Source organism: Notolepis coatsorum, assembly GCF_963971535.1.
Source record: "Notolepis coatsorum genome assembly, chromosome: 9".
In the NCBI taxonomy this organism is placed as follows: domain Eukaryota; kingdom Metazoa; phylum Chordata; class Actinopteri; order Aulopiformes; family Paralepididae; genus Notolepis; species Notolepis coatsorum.
In genome coordinates, this window is record NC_140173.1 from 8,228,042 (window position 1) to 8,247,610 (window position 19,569).

Here is a 19,569-nt window from a genome sequence, read left to right on the forward strand (position 1 = left end):
CTACAGTCTATCACTACTTAAGTGTTTATCCAGGTTCTGGGGCCAAGTGATTGATTGATTGATTGAACACTTTATTAACATATTGCAGAATGGGTACAGTATAGTATAGTACAGCTCAGTCATATATGTTATGATGAATTGAAAATGGGGGACCCTGATTTAAACAAGACGAAAGTCTTTCTCTGGTCTGCATCCCCTTAACAATTGTATGTATTGAGCTGTACTGTATCAGGGCCCGCCATTTTCAATTCATCAGGACATATACAGTATGACATACATGACATACAGATAGACAGTACTACTACTGCTACATCTATACATTTATGACATACCAGATTTGCAAATACAGTACTGTTTGTGATACAAAAAGAGTACATTGGAGGAGGTTGGGTAGGTGGGGTGGGGGGGGGACTGTACATTGGAGGTGGTTGGGGGGGGGGGGGGGGGGGGGGGTAGGAGGGGTGACACCCTTTACAATTCAAACTATTTGATAAACTTCTACTTTCAGCCCGGAAATGCATTCTGATAAACTGGATTAAGGATAAGCCTCCATTTTTACAAATGTGGTATAGAGAGATCTTCGGTGTGCTACCCCATGAAAGACACTGTGCAATGCATAGAGGCAACAACGCCTCTTTTCCTGCTGAAATTACTCGGATCCTTCTAAAGGCCCAGTGCCCCATTGTATGGACAGACCTAGGATAGGAAAAAATAAATATATGTCTACATGTGAATGGGCTCGAGGCAAGTGCAATACTGTACAGTGCCTGTCTTGGTTTGCTTTCCTTTTTGCTTGTTTTTATTTTTGTTTTGTTTTTGCTTGCTTATGGTGTGGATGATGGCATAGAGATGAACTGGAGGACCCCCCCCCCCCCTTGTCCCAATGTGTGTTTTTGTAATGTAAGTAACTGTACGTGAAAAATCTCTATAAAAAAAATTATTTTCAAAAAAGAACTAAAAATAACTAAATTAGTTCATTTTTGAAACCATGAACTTTAGTTCAACATTTTTAATTATGAACTATGAACTGAACTAGTTCATTTTAAAAATTGTGAACTGTGAACTGAACTAGTTCATGTAGAAAGTGAACTTTCCCAACACTGGTAATACTGCTGGTTGTCCCGTGAGACAGCTGTGTGATGTATTGGCGCGAGGGGCAGGATATTTGGGAAAACATGGTCGTCATGACTCTGTTTTGGGTGTTTTCCCAACTATCCTAGTGCGCGCGGCTAATGCTAATGCTACAATGCTGGGTCTCCGTTCTTTGTTCCCTGCCGAGGGCTGTCTTTACTAAAAGGTCTTCCCTCCTCTTAACCATTCATGCTGACGGTCAATCGGTGTCTAATGTTGGGGGTTTAACAGGGGCTTGTTTACCATTTTCATGGGTGGATGGGCTGAGGCTCAGGGCTGGTGTGCTTTTTGTGAATCTATGAATTGTGTGCGGGACTGGTGTTTCTCTGGTCTGCATCCCCTTAACATTTGTGTGTATGGGCTAGCCCATTCTGCAGTGTGTTAGTGGAGTTTTCGTTCATTTATTCATTCATGGGTGCACACCACAGTGGAGGTTGCTGCATGCCTACTAGTGAGGCAGTGATTCACTAGTAGTAGTCTTTTGTCTGCAGCCACCACTGGTGCTCCGTGCTTGTGAAGCAGGTGGCATCAGTCCTTTGCCTCTGACATGGTGGAACGGTGTCCCGCCCGGCCGACGGGATGAGGCGAGTCGGCCCGGCAGGTGGCTGGTGGGCTGTTAAAGCCTATACCGCCGTGGTATAGAATTAGCAGCGACTAGCAACATTGTTCGAATTGCTGTTTTTTCTGTAAAAAATGGTGTCGGGTGGTGGGGCCTTAGGGCCAGCCGACGTCGAAACATCGCGCAAGGTTTTGAGGTTATTAGCTTTTGACCTAGCCGCAAGCTATAACCGCAGGGAGGGCTAGGATGCTGTCAACGCTTGTTTACAGACATCTTTGGTTGGATCAGTCTCCCCTTGAGGAGGAGAGAACGTTTTTCCCTCCTCAGGGCTCCCCTCTCCGCAGAGGGACTTTGGTCTTTCCGCAGGAGCGCAGGTGGTATTTGACCTAGGCCCCACACCGCGCAGCCAGAGGTGAGGGCGCGGCCTCGCCAGCGGCTGTGGTGAGGCCCCCAACCAGCGGCCATGTTTCCCCCGCCTGAGGTACCCTGGACACAAAGACAACAGGTGATCACAAGGCCGACAGCCTTGGCGGCCGAGGGATCGGCTACATTAGATGAGCACGCCCTAAAAAAACGTTGCCGTCTAGCTGTGTCTAGCTCGCTCTCCGGTCACTCCCCCCCCCCAACACCAGCGGGATACGGGCTCTGATTTGTTCCCTTTGGCTGCGGGCCGTGTGCCTTCAGTGAAGCACGAGCGGCCCCACGTTTCGCTTCTCATGGGGGACAGGGGCTGATACCCAGTTGCTGGCTAGGCCTGGGTCTGTCCGTGAGAATGCTGTGCTGTCAAGCGGCTCCCACACCACACGTTCTGCGTCTGTGTTTGGTGAGCCTGGTGTTGTGTCTGTCAACGACGAAGGTTGTCAGTGGGGGAACTCGAGGCCCAGGGGGTCGCAGCGCGAGTTTCCCCAGCCCCGCCCTCACCAGGCCGGGTATCACGTTAGTGCCTCCCACGGCCGGAAGACCGGTGGTGGTCAGGCAGGCGCGCGTGATTTGGGTGGTAGTAATATCACTGCAGGGCTACGGTGTGTAGGAACCCACCCTATCGGGCAGTGTGGGGACCTCACGCCTTGCATGTCCAGCTATGGAACAGTTCCTCAGCGATCCATGCCGGGGAGGTGTTCAGTGGGGGAGCTTTTGTCACCCAGTGTGATGTCAGCTTCCCCCATATCAAACCGGCCCTTTCTGTCTGGGTCCCCCCTTGGGTGAGATTGCCTCGTTGGTAGTGTCAGGGTGCGATATCCCAGCTCCACGAGACGCCCTGCTCGCGCGTTTGGCGAGTCCAGGGTTGGCAACGCACAGCGGGTGGGACCGGGCCGCCTATCTATGGTTCCTGGCGGACCAGCGCCAAGTGGCGGCGGGTGCGCTTGGGATTATCATTACATATGGCTACAGCAGTGCCATATGTCGAGGTGGATGGAGAGAACGCTGAGGCGGGGACTTGTGTTGCAGTTTGCACAACCCCACCCTCCGTTTTCAGGTTTGGTACAGACCCTATTGTCAGGGTCAACAGCAGTGACAGCTCTGGCCGACGAGATCCAATCTCTGTTGGCGAAGCAAGCCATCGTCGTGGTCCCAAAGGATGACGCAATGCGTGGCATTTCCTCCCGGTATTCTCTGGTGCCCGAGAAATCGGGGGGGGGGGGGGGGGGGGGGGTGTCAGACCCATACTGGACCTGTCCCATGGAAGGTTCAGAATGTTGACCGTCTCCCACCTGTTAGACGCTGTCAGGTGGGGGACTGGTTCACCTCCATAGACCTGTAGGATGCGTATTCGCATCCCGATTTTCCATCCTAGGGCTTACCTATGCTTCCTTTGCAGGGCTTAGCGTAAGGATACCAGAGGCTGCCGTTCGGCTACTCTCTGGCTCCCCGCATCTTCACCAAGTGCATGGAGACCGCGCTGGGGCCTCTGCGTCGTTGGGGGTTACGAGTTGTATTCTGCCCTGGACGACGTTCTGGTCCTTGGCCGGTCAGGGTAGATCGCCAGGTCTCATACCAGGCAGGTGGTGTCTCACCAGCCTGGGTTTTGCTGTAGACTGGAAGTAGAATTCGCCTCTTCCCAGTCAACGGGTGGAGTACTTGGGCTTTTTCTAAGCTCAAGGTCTATATGGGCATCCCTCTCGGAGCGGCGGCGAGTGGTTGGTTCTCGGCGCGCTCGGGAGGTTCCGTCCTAGGACGGTTACGGCACTGTCCGTGATGCGCCTGCTGCTGGGGTCCCTCTTGGCCTCCTCTTCATGAGAAGGATACAGAGGTGGTTTTTTCCAGTATGGAAATGGATCCGGTGTGAGACATGTGGAAGCGGCTGAAGGTTCCCATGTCAGTACTGGGGGACCTCGTCTTCTGGGGAGGGTCTGGTGCCCTCACCTGCGGGGTCCCCGTGGGCAGCAGGCTGTCACACGTCACGGTCTTCACTGACGCCTCCCTCATGGGATGGGGGGGGGGCCGTGTTGGGCAAACGCAGTAGGGGGAAGCTGGCAAGGCCATGCTGCCCGGTCTGCGCTACATTCAATGTGTTGGAATTGAAGGCAGTCCTTCTGGTCCTCAAACGGCTCGACCACCTTGTGGTGGGCAAGCATCTTTTGGTCAGGACGGACAACACGACGTCAGCGTCGTATATTGTCAGACAGGGAGGAGTGCGCTCCCCCCGTCTGCACCGGGCGGCGGTCGGGCTCTGGCTATGGGCGTTCTCCATCTGCTCTGCCTGAGGGCTTTCCACATCCCCGGCAGGGAGAATGTGGGTGCAGGTGTGATGTCGCGGGGCGGTCCTCACCCTGACGAGTGGGGACTACGTCCAGACATAGTCGGGCAGGTCTGGGACCGATTCCGTGGCCGTTCGGGATTCTGTACGCATTTCCCCCCTTACACCTGATAGCTCAGCTGTTGGGGCGGGTACGTCGGGAACGCGGGACTTGGTTCTGGTCGCGCCGGGGCTCAGCTGTGTGGTCCCCGGCCCTGATTCAGCTCTTGGTGGCCCCGCCGTGGCCTGTTCCGTGGTCACCGCGGGCCCTCTCTCAGGCACGCGGTTCTGCCTCCTGTTCTGGGGCAGCCTCTAGGCTTGGCTGCTGACAGTGTGAATCTGGTGGGGATGCGTCTTGACTATTCTGTGGTTAATGCTATCCGGTACACGCTCGCTCCGTCCTCTGCCGCGGCTTACGCTGGGGAGTGGCGTATGGTCGAGTGTGGGGGCGGAACATTGTTCAGCCACCCTCTTGTGGAACATTCCTGCTTGGCGCTCGGCGTCTCAAGCCTGTGGTACGTTCTCTGTCTCCGAGTGGGACCTCCAACTGGTCCTGGGCCGGTTGTCGAAGGCCCTGTTTGAGCCTCTTGGGTAGGCGCCATTGGATCTGCTGTCTTTGAAGACCGCGTTATTTTTGGCCATCACCTCCGCTAAACGCGTGGGTGAGCTGTGTGCTCTCTCGGTGCGGCCTGAGTGCCTGTCTATTCGGCCGATAGCAGTGCAACTCTGAGGCCTAATCCAGTTTTCGTGCCGAAGAATATCCGGGGCTCTTTCGCTCCAGGGATATTGTGGTTCAGGCGTTCGTCCGCCTCCTCACGCTAGTGAGTTGGAGGCGGGCCTTCACCTGTCGTGTCCTGTCCGTGCACTGGGGGTTTACCTCAGGACTCGGGCTCTCGGGGCTTCCGTTCAACTGTTTGTTTGTTACGGTGGCCCTTGCGCCGGGTGAGGCGCTGTCCAAGCAGCACCTGTCACATTGGTTGTGCGGGGGCGTTGCCTTTTGCTGCACGTTGGCTGGACAGGTCCCCCCTCGGGCTGCTGCCCTGTTAGGGGGGGCCTCGGTGGAGGACATCTGTGCTGCGGCCTCCTGGTCCTCCCCGGGTCCCTTCGTTAAGTTTTACCTCGTGGACATGTCTGGGGGTTCTGTCTCCCAGGCGGTTCTGAGGTCTGGGACCTCTCCTGCGTCCCGCCATTTGGTGGGCTAGCAGGGATGTGTAGGTGTGTGCCACGGGGTGATGTGTCACACGTGGTCCCACCTGTGCTGTGCGTTTTTCAGGGGTCTCTGGTTCCCCCTTTTTCGCACTTTGGTGGAGTTGACTGCCTCCCCCCCTTCGTTAGGACGGGCGGGTGGACGGGACTCCCCTCCTCCCTGGGTGGGGCTTATGGGCCCTCAGGGGGTACACTTGTCGGGCCACGTGTCTGCTCTGTCCCATATCTCATAATGGCAAAGAGCGAGACGCGATGGCCAGTATGATATATAACGAAAGGTTATCCTATAACCTAGTTATATGAATACTGGCTGAGCGTCTCGCTCTTAGCGCCCTGAGGTACCTTGGTTGGGTTTTCAGTGTTGGAAACTTTTTCCGAGGAAGGTAGAGTGTGACTATGTCCGGCGTCTTATAGCAGGACGCGGGGGCGTGGCCTGGTCACGTGCATGTGAGTGCAATTGTTTGTTCGTGAGCACAGTAGGTGCTAGGAGATAAGAGATATCTCATAATGGCAAAGAGCGAGACGCTCAGCCAGTATTCATATAACTAGGTTATAAGATAACCTTTCGTTCTAAATCTAACTTAAACTGATCTTTTTCAAGTTTTAATACTTATGAGTCAACAAATGCTTGCTTCATGCAGCCATTTAACACAAAAGGATGACCCTCATGCATTGCAAATTTGCATCAAATTCAAAACAGAGTGATGTACAAAATAACTTAAAAGAAAATAATAATTTAAAACAATGAATAAAGTGTGCATGAAATAATAGGGAAAAGAAAACGTTAGGAACTTGTTACATTCACCCACACAAGGGCTGCACGATTTTGGGAAATAATCTAATTTGCGATTTTTCTGACAGATATTGCGATTGAGATTAAATTTGAGATTATAATTTTTTTTTAACAGCCCCACAGAGGTTTATTGTAAAATGCGGCTTGCATCTGGCCTACGCGGTGGGTCTTTTAAGGACACCGAGCCTGACATTTTTTCTTTTTACCTGGAAATCGATAACGGTACCTGTAGCGACTATCCTGATGTCCTGGTAGACGCCCGGTTGGGTGCGGGGATTCCTCGTCTTTGACGCGCAATTTAGAAAATACACAATGTCGAGTCTGTGTCACCTGCCGTTGGGTGAAGTAGTTCCCATTTAATTGAAGTATTTAGCATAATACACGTGATGAGCCAAACAATAATTACTTCATAATGCTGTTAATAATACTTAAACCGAGCGATGGTACGTGCGTGTGTTCATGCGGTAAAAACCGTGAGATCTCTCCGTCACCCATACCTAGATACATTGATTGACATAGCCTACACCTGTGCCTTTATTCAAACCCTGTGCCTTTATTCAAAAAAACCTATGCTGTGCTGCCACCCAGTGCTCCGTGCTGCCACCCAGTGATGAACAAACTACAAACTACAAACTAAGCACAAAAACCATCAAATAGCTCCTACAGTACCTTTTTTTCTGTACTTTACTCTCCCTCTCTGAAGTCTAAACTTCACAACATACAATCTAAAACCCCTCACTTTTGGTGAAGTGCCCCTTTAATGTATAAATCAGAATGAATTGACTGATTTATGTAACTGTGCGTTTTCAACATGAAGTAGTAGAGGAATACAATGGTATTATATAGCACTACTTTTTACACACTTTAGTGTTCTTATACTGCAGGTCTAAAGACCCCCCCCTTCAAGTACAATAGAGCGCTCAACCACAACACACCTTATATAGGATCATCATCTGCATAAGGGAGCACAATTAGAGATTAATTAGAGATTAAGGAGGAAATGTTAACACACTCTCAGAAGGAATAAGGCCTGGGAGTGCACACACACACACACACACACACACACACACACACACACACGCACACGCACCCACCCACACAGCCAGCGCGAGCAAGACATGCCAGGAGAATGAATGAGTGTACTGCTGGTCCTCAGAGGAGCAAGAGGCAGCAGAGAGCTGCTTGGGACAGCGGGGATCGGGCAGTGGAGCAGAAGGCCGAGGCCAAGGCTCAGAGGACCGGGGCCCTGTCTGGAGAGAGGTGCAGGGGCCGGGGCGCGAGGAGGAGCAGCTCATCAGCACTGTGCAGCGGCAGCCGCGTCCAGATGGCTGCTGTGTGATTGGGCGGAAACGGGAAACAGCTGTGGCCAGCGCTGAGCCCCCACGCTTCATTGGGACCTAACAGGGGGAGGGAGGGCATTTGCATGAGAGGGATAATCTGGCCAACCGACTCCAGCCCTGCCAGAATCCCAAATCTCACTTCCCCTTTTGGCCAGTTCTGCCAGTTCTTCACTCGCCTTTAAGAATCAGAGTTCGACCAAATCCAGTTGTGCACCTCAACAGGATCCAGAGAACTTTGACACGTCCCTCACATTTCATACCTTACCTCAATGAAATTCATAATAGTTGTAAAAGAAAAAAAGATATATACAGTACATTTAATTTCTTGATAAAAGTATGTGTTTTATGGCAAAAATTCTTTTTTTAAGGATTTATTTTTAGCATTTTTACAGCTTTTTCCGGGTCAGACAGGACCGGCAGAGAGGAAGGTCAGGAGAGGATATGGGGGGGAAAGACATGCGGCAAATGTACGTCGGGTTCGGGAGTCGAACCCTGGTCGACCGCGTAGCACTGCAGTGCGTTACATGGTGCGCCACCCTGGCGCCCCGGCAGAATTAGTTTACCAGTGATTCTGACTGACAGGGGCCCATTAGTATTGAGTCTGCTCTATGTGATATTGAGAATATAATGAACCTCCAAAATGCATTGTCCTGTTAGAAAGAGATGTTATCTTTAGTTCACTCAGATGAACACTAACATCACTTACTGTATGCCTTTCGATTTTCTTTGCCTGCCCTAAACCATGTTTCCCCTGCTCTCTGTGACCGCTGGGAATGTCCACAACGGAAGGATTGCACTGCAGGATGCAGACAGCACTAAACAGCCCTACTGCAGGATGCAGACAGCACTAAACAGCCCTACTGCAGGATGCAGACATCACTAAACAGCCCTACTGCAGGATGCACACAGCACTAAACAGCCCTACTGCAGGATGCACACAGCACTAAACAGCCCTACTGCAGGATGCAGACAGCACTAAACAGCCCTACTGCAGGATGCACACAGCACTAAACAGCCCTACTGCAGGATGCACACAGCACTAAACAGCCCTACTGCCTCACTGCAGGATGCAGACAGCACTAAACAGCCCTACTGATTCACGTCAAGTACAACATGACCGTGTCTCATCACAGGGAGATGTTTCTGAGGCTTGGAATCTATGAATATCATCATCAATTATTGGGTTGAGAACAGAATGTTATCTTAATTGCTTTGCTGGATATTTCCCTATTTACTAGGCTACATTAGATTGCAACTTCATGGAGAAGTTGGAAGTTAGTTCCCAATTCAAAACCAGTTGTGAACGACTTATCTACATACCGCCCACTCTTGAGAAAAAAAAGAAAAGTATAGACAACATTGTTGCGGATGGATAAACTGTATGGAAGAACACAAAGGAGGGTGTATTTTGTGAGCCTTTCTGACAGTTACACTATACATTAGTGATGTGGCAAAAGTCCCAACAATACTGCCAATTAAACCATTTCCTTGGTTATGACTTTATTGGTGATGTTGCATTCTAAGCTCCATTTTCACATTCCTTAAAGGTAGAATCTGTAATGCCATCAAACAGCGATCTATAGGCAAAAGAGCCATGGTTGGTATACTTTGTTTACATTTTCTGTTTTGGTCGGATGTGTGGGTTGAAGTTGAAAGGGGATGGGTTGCTAAATACTGGCCACACATCAGGCTCTCAGAGGTCATGAGAAATGCATAGCTTATATACACACACACATATGTATTTAAGTATTTATGCATCTATGCGTGTATATATACTATGGCTGTATATGGTAACTTATGTGTGAATTTATCCAGACCTCTCCTGGCAGAGCCTGAGGTGTGGCGGCCAGTAATAGGTAAAATATGAGGAACAAATTGTAAAGCGCTTGGATAAAAGCGCTATATAAATGCACCATTTAGCAACCCTTCCCCTATCCCCACTCAACTCCAACCCACACATCAAGCCTAAACACAAAATGTAAACAAAGTGCAGTACCAAGACAGACTCTTTTGACAAGAGTTTGCCGTTTGACACGTTACAGATTCTACCTTTAAGATTCCAATACATTGAGTTGAGTTACAGCTTCCTCTGTTATGGGATCGCCACGCCATATGTTATAGACTGAAAGCCTTGTTTGGAATCTCCAGTGTACAAGATGTGCATACCAAGGCCTAACAAAAATAATGGTTGGTTTCAGGTTGCCGACCGACCCTGCCGATTTAGGTGCGACCCAATATATTTTATGAGTTTAAAAAAAAAATTATATATTAAAAAAATTTTTTTTTTTTTTTTAGAATAAAGTTTCATAGAAATCTTAGTCAAACATTTAGTATTATGGATATTAAACATGCTGGCAGAGTACATGCATCCATGTTGTTGTGAACATTTTAACCCTTTCACTGCCACACGACAGCCGTTTAACCCTTTCACTGTGACAATACAGAAGGTTAGCCCTTTACTATCACACAACCGACGGCGATGCTCCATCATTAGCATCATTAGCTCCGCATCCGCGGAGCTAATGATGCTAATGATGGAGCATCGCCGTCGGTTGTGTGATAGTAAAGGGCTAACCTTCTGTCGTGTGGCAGTGAAAGGGTTAATTAAATAAAGAAATTCCCTATCCATAGTCGCCGTGGGAAAGAATAAAAAAAAAAAAAAAAAAAAAAAAATTCCCTACCTACCCATGGCCAAACTGACAACCAACCTGAAACCAACTATTATTTTTGTTAGGCCCAATGCCAAACGTGCTTTTGACAATGGGACTCCAAGTGCGACCACAAAAGCATTACTGCAAAGTCACAAAATCAAGCTACAAGCTGACAACATATGGTACGACTCTCATTCCATACGGACCTGCCATCCTGGCTGCATCTGTCCTGGTCCGGCTACGAGGAGCCCTGCTGTTTTGAGAAGCTCCCACTGCTCCCTCTGGGGGTGTGCTCACTACTTCCATTGCTGGCTAATTCAACAAAGTTTCAATGCTGTGGCCAAACACATAAGCTTGAAATATTAATCAGGGACTTGACAAAAAGATGAAACATTTATGAAAGCCTTTTTTCATGGTCTTCCAGTTTATTTATTTTTTCATGAAAATTATATGACAATTTCTTTTCATGTGTGCACAATCTATAATCGTCTCCTTCTTCATCCGCAGTGTACTGTACCACTGTGGCCAGTGGCATTCAACTTAAAAAGGATATAGACGGCATTAAGAATCCCCGCTGACCCTCACATTAATCTGGAGAATGACCACTTGGCAGCAGGGGGGATAAAGTTTCTGCTGTGCGAACACAGCAACGTCTTAAATTTGTTGTGATCTTTCAGATGTAGGATACAACTTTTAAACAGACATCAACTCAGTTGCACATTTATGCAACCAGGGAATTACAAGGCTTGCTACATTAAATACTATAGCCAGAACACACAAAAGCCCAAACTTGAAACTTGATTACCACTAGGCAGTTCAGTAATATCGAAATGGAAACAAATAAAAAGGCGTGTTTTTCATGAACAACATTTCAATAACATTCTCCTGTTTATGGCATATGGTAGTCACCAACAGGAAGGGAGGCAGACTATAAGAGTCTTTTATCATGAGGCCCAGGATTCTGTCTCTGTTACCCAACTTCCTCAGCCACACGGTTAGCACATCCAGCTTCAGGAACATTTCAGGACCACGATGTGCACATAGTATACTAACCTTGAACACTGGCGACACCATAGAGATCTGTTGCGAAATTTCACAGGGAATTAGTAATGAGGGATGATACTCTGTAGAGAGATGGGCAGTGCAGAGAGAGAAGACACGACCGGCGCATTGCTCATATTCTCTCCTGCGTACTTCTGCAACAACGGAGGGAAACAGTCATAGAAATATTATACTTTATTAGGAACGCCGTTTTATCAAGAAAACGATTACAGTACAATAAAGATAACTGTGTTCTATACGGTGACTTTTGTGTTCTCGTGAATTAAATACAAGAAAATGCACTTGGAATTAAATACTATGCCTGCGGCTTATTTATCTTGAATGTTTTATTAGGAATGCCTTTTCCACCCCCACAAAATGAGTTTGAACAGAATTATAACTTGTAGAAATCTTTTCAGATTCATCCTAAAGTTAAAGATGCATGCAGTGCATAGGGCGACTTGGTGGCGTAGCGGAGATTGCGCTCGTCACCAATGCAAGAGGCTGCGGTCTCGACTCCCCGAGTCAGCGTTGCCTGCGGCTTGGGCCAGTCGTCATACTATCTCAATTGGCAGAGGTAGCGGGTGGAAAGTCGATGGGTGGGGATTGGACGTTGTGGACAGCGACTCCTACAGGTCGGTTGGGTGATGCCTGTACAGCAGAGTCAGGAAGTATCGGGGGCAGCGTGAGCCTCCCACGCGTTACTCCTCGCCACTGAGAGACTGCGCTGTCTGGTGAAAAGATGCGACAGGTTGCCTCCTCGTGTACCGGAGGCCTGTACGTTAATGCCAAGCAAGCAGTGCAAAAATGCTTCCGCATTCGTCACCGCACGCTAGTGCGGTAAAGCGCCCTTCTTTTCAGACAAATGCTACCGTGCGTGCACCGGCGGCGGCGTGCTCGCTCAGGTGCGTGCGTGCGCCGGCGTGCCCGCGCATGCGACACGAGCGGAGCTCAATATATATAAGTCACCGCCCCTAAATTCAGTATCTAGCAATAGCTCAATTGGCAAGGACACATGGCTGTGGATCCTATGGCTTGTTTGCTGGCGAGTTCGAATCCCATCGAAAATATTTTTTAACGTGATTTTTTTTTAACGTGTATTCTTTCGCCGATTAAGGTTAGGCATTGTTTCGGAGTTGGTTAAGGTTAGAACGGTTAAGTTTAGGCGCTGTTAAGGAGCTGGTTAAGGTTAGAGTTTGTCAAAGAGAATGGCAATATAATTTCTATGGTTAAGGTTAGGCATGGTTTCGGAGTTGGTTAAGGTTAGAACGGTTAAGTTTAGGCGTTGTTAAGGAGCTGGTTAAGGTTAGAGTTTGTCAAAGAGAATGGCAATAGACAGCCTATTTCCGCGCGACCTGGGCGCTGGGCGGCGGAAAATGAAAGGCGCATTACTGCATGCCACTACGGTAAGTTTTTGCACTGCTTGCTTGGCATAAAGCTACACGCGTACCGGAGGGGACACGTGATGCAAGGCTTCTATCCTCACTACAGCCGACCAGTGGGAGGCATAGTCTAGCAACGTTCAAGATAGGGGAGGGGAGAATTGAAGGGGAAAAGAATTGGCGATACGAAATTGGGATGAGAGAAAAATTGAAAATAAGGAGAAAAAGTGGATTAAAAAAAAGATGCATGCAGTGCTTTCCATCACATTGGCATCCAATCACAAAGCAACCTGTAAAAGTGTATCTTTGGGGAGGAAGATTATAAATTCCCAACAAGCAACATTGATGAAATAATAGAATATCTAGGAGGATCAACTACTAGTGTTTGCCAATGCAGGATTAAAACTACTGAAAGTCCACAAAGGTGTGAAAAGATATGAGCTGTTGTCAAGTGAGAAAATCCCACAGGGAATGTGACTGTGTGGACGTGGGTCTAACGAAAATAAGGAATTACAACATTAAACTAGATGTTTTCGACATCAAACTGCAGTTCTCTTGGGAGATAAACATTTTAAGGTTTCAGCTCAGTTCAATCAACACCCAGTCAATGAACAAGGATAATGAAGAGTCTATGCTGGGGCCCTGTGCTCAACGTCCACATCCAAAAGTCCTGTTCCACTCCTCGTACAAATCCAAGTCTTTCGACGAGACGCTGGGGCGCACGACCTTCAGGGCCTCCTGGAAATCGCCATGGAGGATCGAACGCACCTGGTCCGGGGTGATGGTGGCCATGTCACTCAGCTGGATGCTGCGGATGGGACCCAGCGCCGCCTCTCGGCACAGCTGGGTCATATCGGCCCCGGAGAAGCCCTCTGTCCCCGCGACCACGCTCTCCAGCTCCTCCTCTCTCAGGTGGCTCTTCTCCCGGGACATGAGGTTGGCCACTATCTGCCGTCGGGCCGCCGCCTCGGGAAGTGGGATATACAGCCTCTTGGCCAGGCGACGGCGGGCCGCCTCGTCTATCTCCTGAGGCCGGTTGGTGGCCCCCACCACCAGGATACGGTCCTCCGCTGCTGTGGCCGCCCCGTCCAGCTGAACCAGGAACTCCGTCTTTATCCGCCGCGACGAGTCATGCTCCCCGTCCGTCCGCTGTGACAGCAGGGAGTCAATCTCGTCGATGAAGATGACCGCCGGCTGGTGACAGCGGGCGATGGCGAACAGGGCGCGCACCATCTTTTCTCCCTCGCCCACCCACTTGGACGTGAGCGACGAAGCGCTGATGCTGAAGAAGGTGGCCCCAGACTGGCAGGCTATACATTTCCCAATCAGAGTTTTGCCGGTGCCTGGCGGCCCGAACAAGAGGATGCCTTTAGGTGGGCCACGGAGCCCAGTGAAGATGTCAGGTCGTAACATCGGCCAAACCACAATCTCCTTGATGGTGGCCTTGGCAAACTCCAGGCCTGCTATGTCGTCCCAGGCCACAGGGGGCCCGTGGTCCATGATCTCACTCATGATCAGCTCCACTATCTTGGGCTCAAAGTGCTTCAGGCTCTCGTCCAGCAGCTGGGTCTCTGCCCCGCCTTCCTCCTCCTCCTCCTGTCTTGGCATCGGCGACACAAATTTGGAGAAGGTCCCTCTGGGCCTGTTGGCACCCAGGGATTTCTTCGGGGCTGCCGCCGAACCAGGCGCCTGGCCTCTCTGGGGCTGCTGCTGGGAGGTTTTCTTCTGCTGGTCAACGATGAACTGCTGCCGGGCCGTCTTGAAGATGCTTCCTGGTCGTGACTCTGGCCCTGTTTGGCCTCCGTTTGGCCCCCTGCCACTGTTGCTCTCTCCACCCGAGCCGTAGAAATTCTTCCGCTTGGATGGGTTTGAGGTGGGGAAAAAGGCAGACTGGTGGCCGTCGAAGGAGCCACTGGCTGCGTCTGGGTTTCCCTGAGGAGGACCCGGGAAGCTATGGTGATCAAACAAGGACTGGACCTGAGCAGGGGGCCGAGTGAACGAAGTGGGATCACCGGGAATCCCCTCTGAGCCCCTCCTTCTCTCCACAGCACCACCCAGTGGATTACAGGACGTGCCGTTGCCCTCTGTTCTTCTGAGCAGCGGCGGTCCTACAGATTTGAATAATGGAGGCTCTGCCCCATCTCCGGTGAAGGGAACCGACAGGAAGCTGCCTCGGCTCTCTTGTCCAACAGATACGTTAACATCTGCTGGTGCCACGGGGGAGCCTCCCCCTGTCCCTGCCTGAATCATCTTCCGCACGCACCACAGCTCCCGCACACTCTCCGCGGTCAGGGATGACTCCCACTTGTCACTGTGGTTCCTCTGATTGCGCGCCAGGTGCAGCGCACTCTCCGCGTAGTTGTTGAGCCCCGTGCACGGGTCGTCCGAGTCCAGCACCGCGGCGTATAGCTCCGAGTAGGTTCTGAGCAGGCTGGCTGTGGCGGCCTGAGAGAGCTGGGAGCTTGCCCATGCATACTGAATGGAGAGGATGTGTGCCCGATAGGCGTCTGCCGTCTGTTCAGGTGTGCAGGTGCCAGATGAAATGTCAAAGGACCTCCTCTGCCACTCGGCTAGGTGTGCGCTACTCATGCCTGGCCTGCTCCAGCTTGGCCTGCTCCAGCCTGTTGAAGGAGAGGGGACAGGAGTCATTAAAAATGCATGATGACCCAAGAAACAGCCAGGGCAGACACACACACAATGCTCATACCCCACCCACACTCAAACAAACAAAATAAAAGACAAGTTTATATATCATTGAGTCGTTAGATATATAAGAGGATACAACATCAACACGAGGAACTTCTCAGTAAGAACACCTGCAATTTGAAACTGGCCCCTACAACTGTCCTAACCCAGTTGTACAGTAAAGAACAAGTATGGCTTTGTCAGTATTCCAATGTACAGTGTCCCCCCCCCCCTACCCAACCCCCACCTCCAATGTACAGCCCCACCCAACCCCACCCCACCTACCCAACCTCCTCCAATGTACAGTTTCTATGTCAAATGTATGTCAGTATTCCAATGTACAGTGTCCCCCCCCCCCCACCTCCAATGTACAGCCCCACCCAACCACCCCCCACCTACCCAACCTCCTCCAATGTACAGTTTCTATGTCAAATGTATATACACTCTTTTCCTGGATTTTTTTTAGTATCACAAACAGTACTGTATTTGCAAATCTGGTATGTCATAAATGTATAGATGTAGCAGTACTGTCTATCTGTATGTTATGTGTGTCATATGATGAATTGAAAATGGGGGACCCTGATGTAAACAAGACGAAAGTCTTTCTCTGGTCTGCATCCCCTTAACAATTGTATTGAGCTGTACTGTACTGTACCCATTCTGCAATCTGTTAATAAACTTTTCAATCAATCAATCAATCAAATGATCGTTTGATTTGTAACTTGTATACTTCATGGGGACATGGACACGGAGGCTAACATTAAGATAACTAACGTTAACGTAATCTGACGACACCCAATGGTCACTGGTTGAGATAGTTAGCTATGAATTGAAAATGGGGGACCGTGATGTAAACAAGACAAAAGTATTTCTCTGGTCTGCATCCCCTTGACCTGTACTGTCTGTATTGTACCCATTCTGCAATCTGTTAAATAAAGTTTTCATTCATTCATTCAGCTACTGAAGCAGTGCCTCGTAGCCATATAACTATATAAGACCTAACTGGCAGTAGGTAGGTATGAAGTTAGTTAACGTTACTTACACGAGTGGTAAAAGTTAACTGTCCTGCAATTCCTATAAAGGTGAGCAAAAGTGCACAACTTTATGTTAAATTCCAAGTCAGCACGATCCCGCCAGTTGCTTGTCCGCAGTCGGATCCTAGTTCCATTTCGATCCTTGAACTATTATCACTGTCTTGTGCTGACATTTCAACACGCTATCGAGTCTGGAAAACATATACTTCATAAAAATATGAAAGCATCTTCGAATCGTTACTTTATGAAGTGATTAAATTACATAGATGGACAAAGGTAAGAAAAGGTCAAAGCGAAGAACTCAATATAAAAAATGGAACGGGGTCACGATTTGGGAGCGCTCGATTTATCACCCGGGTTCGCCCATAAAAAGTGGAGTTTGTGTTTCTTTATTTCACTATGTGAATCATTATACAAAGTGTCTCTGCTACAATTCAAGAAACTGTTCAACATTTGTCTCAAATCCGACCACCTGTTTTCGAAATGACGTGAAGCTGCAAATCTTCCCCATAAAAAAACCATGTATCTTATATTGATACAGTAGCCAGATTAGAGTTGCCTACAATGCCATCTTGTGGCCATAGTGCGCAATCAAATAATTATTAGACAGACCGCATTGCTTTCTGGGATATGAAGTACCGTATATTAGATACTACTAAAATGTATTTGAAATTCGATATTCCTACATTTAAATAAATCATACATGTAACTCAATTGTGTTTATATGTAATGGTATTTGATTTTAGTATAGTATCGTTAAATATAATATACAAAAAACGACTACCACAAATCCATAGCTGTCAACCCTCACGTTTTTCCCGGGATTCTCCTGTTTTTTCGACCCTCTTCACGCACTTTTCACGGTTCACGGATTGGCACGTTTTTGAAAAAAATTATAAAAAAAAAAAAAAAATAAAAAAAAATGATTTTTTTTTTTTATATATAATTTTTTTTTTAAACTCATAAAATATATGTGATCAAGTCCAGCGTTTGTGCAGACATGTCTCCATTTTCATTTTCCAGGTTGTGAAAGTACAGAATGTAAGCTTTCAAATGATGTGTCATACTTTGAAATCTGAGAATGTTTTGAATATCATGTATTCATTTAAATCTTGTAACTCAGTCTGATGTCTAGAACACTCAAGGGGAGAAAATGCCTCTGATTTTCACACTTCAGCTAGTTTGGGGGGGGGGGGCGTGGACAACTACCCTCACCTGAATGTGTCCATTGTTAACGTTAATGACTCTCTCTGTGTGAATGCCTTTACCTGGCTCAGTTAATCTGAATCCCAACGCGCAGCTCTATTCAGATGCAAAAATACCCCCCCCCCCACCTCTCCTCTGTGGAGAGTACAAACTGTTTCAAAACAGTTTTAAACACAGAATTCTTACAATTAGTTATTATATCTGTTCGCTGTTATACTAAATATGTTCTTCATATTCTAAGTGGTTGCCTAGTGGAGATTTAGGATTCACTGACTGTTAGGGATGGGTACCGAATTCGGTACTTTTGAGGTACCGAACCGAAACACGTCGGTACTACCGAGTATCGAATCAAGTGAGAAACCGAAAAAAAAATAAAAAAAAATATTTTTTATTAATTTTTTTTTTTTACCTTTTTTTTTTTTTTTTTACTTTTTTCTTTTCATGTCAACGTTCACACGCACAATATATGCTTACCTAGGATTTGACTTGATTCAACAACAAAGCAGTCGGAGCAATGACAAGCCGAAAACTGTCGAAATTGTAGTTATTTGAAGTTTGGATTTTTTTTTACGACTGAATGAATGAATGAATGAATGAAAACTTTATTTAACAGATTGCAGAATGGGTACAATACAGTACGGCTCAATACATACAATTGTTAAGGGGATGCAGACCTGAGAAAGACGTTTGTCTTGTTTCCATCAGGGTCCCCCATTTTCAATTCATATAGACATATATGACATACATGACATACAGATAGTCAGTACTGCTACATCCATACATTTATGACATACCAGATTTGCAAATACAGTACTGTTTGTGATACAGAAGGAGTAGGGTGACCAGATGCAAAAAGTCCAAAAGTGGGACAACAGTAAGATTTTGGTGGGACAAAGTGGGACAACAGTAAGATTTTGGTGGGACAAAGTGGGACAGATAGATAATGTAATTTTTTTTATTAGAATAACTGCCATGGTCTTCACTGAATAGATTTAAATCAAAGGTTAAATCAAAATAAATACAAATTAAATACCACCTAACATCTGTTTTAAATATTCAAACGTCATCACTTGACAGGAATGTCTTGTGTTTGCATCTGGTCACCCTAACTGTGTGATAGACACTTGTTATCTCAGCTGCAGTGACCTTGTCCGTCTGGCTATCATTGTTTGGTTTAAAAAGAAACTTATCCATAGATCTGGATGTTTCTTTTTGGTGAGCCACTTTCAAGTGAGACTCACGTCCACTGTGGCGCTTCAAGTCGTATTCTCCTCAACGAACTATGACACAAAACACAGAAAGCCTGCTGCGGATTGCCTGCCATCTGCCTCACCCAGTCATGTGTCGTTTGCCAGTCTTGGTTGTAACTGCAGGTCTGTTTTTTTTTTTACTGCTTTCCATCTTGAACTAGTTCGCTTGTAATGTTTTTTTTTTTTTTTTTACCAATCAGATTTGCGATATGAGGTAGCGTCACAAGTTCAACTCTCACGAGCAGAGCAGTGCGCTAAATTACTATAACCAATCAGATCTGCGATATGAGGTAGCGTCACGACTCAGTCTCAGTCACGTCACAAGCAGGCAAGCAGCGCGCTAAAGTACTATAACCAATCAGAGCAATGTGTGTGGACAAGAGGCGGGTTGCTATGTTTACTGTCTGTAGGGAGGGGTTTTTAGACGCATGTTTTTTTTTGGCTTCGAAAAGAGGGACATCCTCTCAATATGAGGGACGCGGGACATTTGGTCAAATGGTGGGACAGTACAACCAAAAGGGGGACACCTGGTCACCCTAAGAAGGAGTCAAGAA

The 19,569-nt window shown here is 47.9% G+C and overlaps 1 protein-coding gene across 1 annotated transcript; it reads right to left on the bottom strand.

Annotated features, from left to right (window-relative positions):
* Positions 1-12,769: 12,769 nt before the first annotated feature.
* fignl1 (fidgetin-like 1) lies at positions 12,770-16,691 on the bottom strand. Its single transcript, XM_084321223.1, has 2 exons — positions 16,568-16,691; positions 12,770-15,461 (listed from the first exon to the last, which is right to left on the bottom strand). Exon 2 carries the CDS (start codon positions 15,427-15,429, stop codon positions 13,489-13,491), a length of 1,941 nt encoding a protein of 646 aa, XP_084177349.1. The 5' UTR covers positions 15,430-15,461; positions 16,568-16,691; the 3' UTR covers positions 12,770-13,488.
* Between the last annotated feature and the right edge of the window lie 2,878 nt (positions 16,692-19,569).

Coding starts and splice junctions, on each gene's coding strand:
- fignl1 (XM_084321223.1), bottom strand. CDS start 15,429: ATGAGTAGCGCACACCTAGCCGAGTGGCAGAGGAGGTCCTTTGACATT.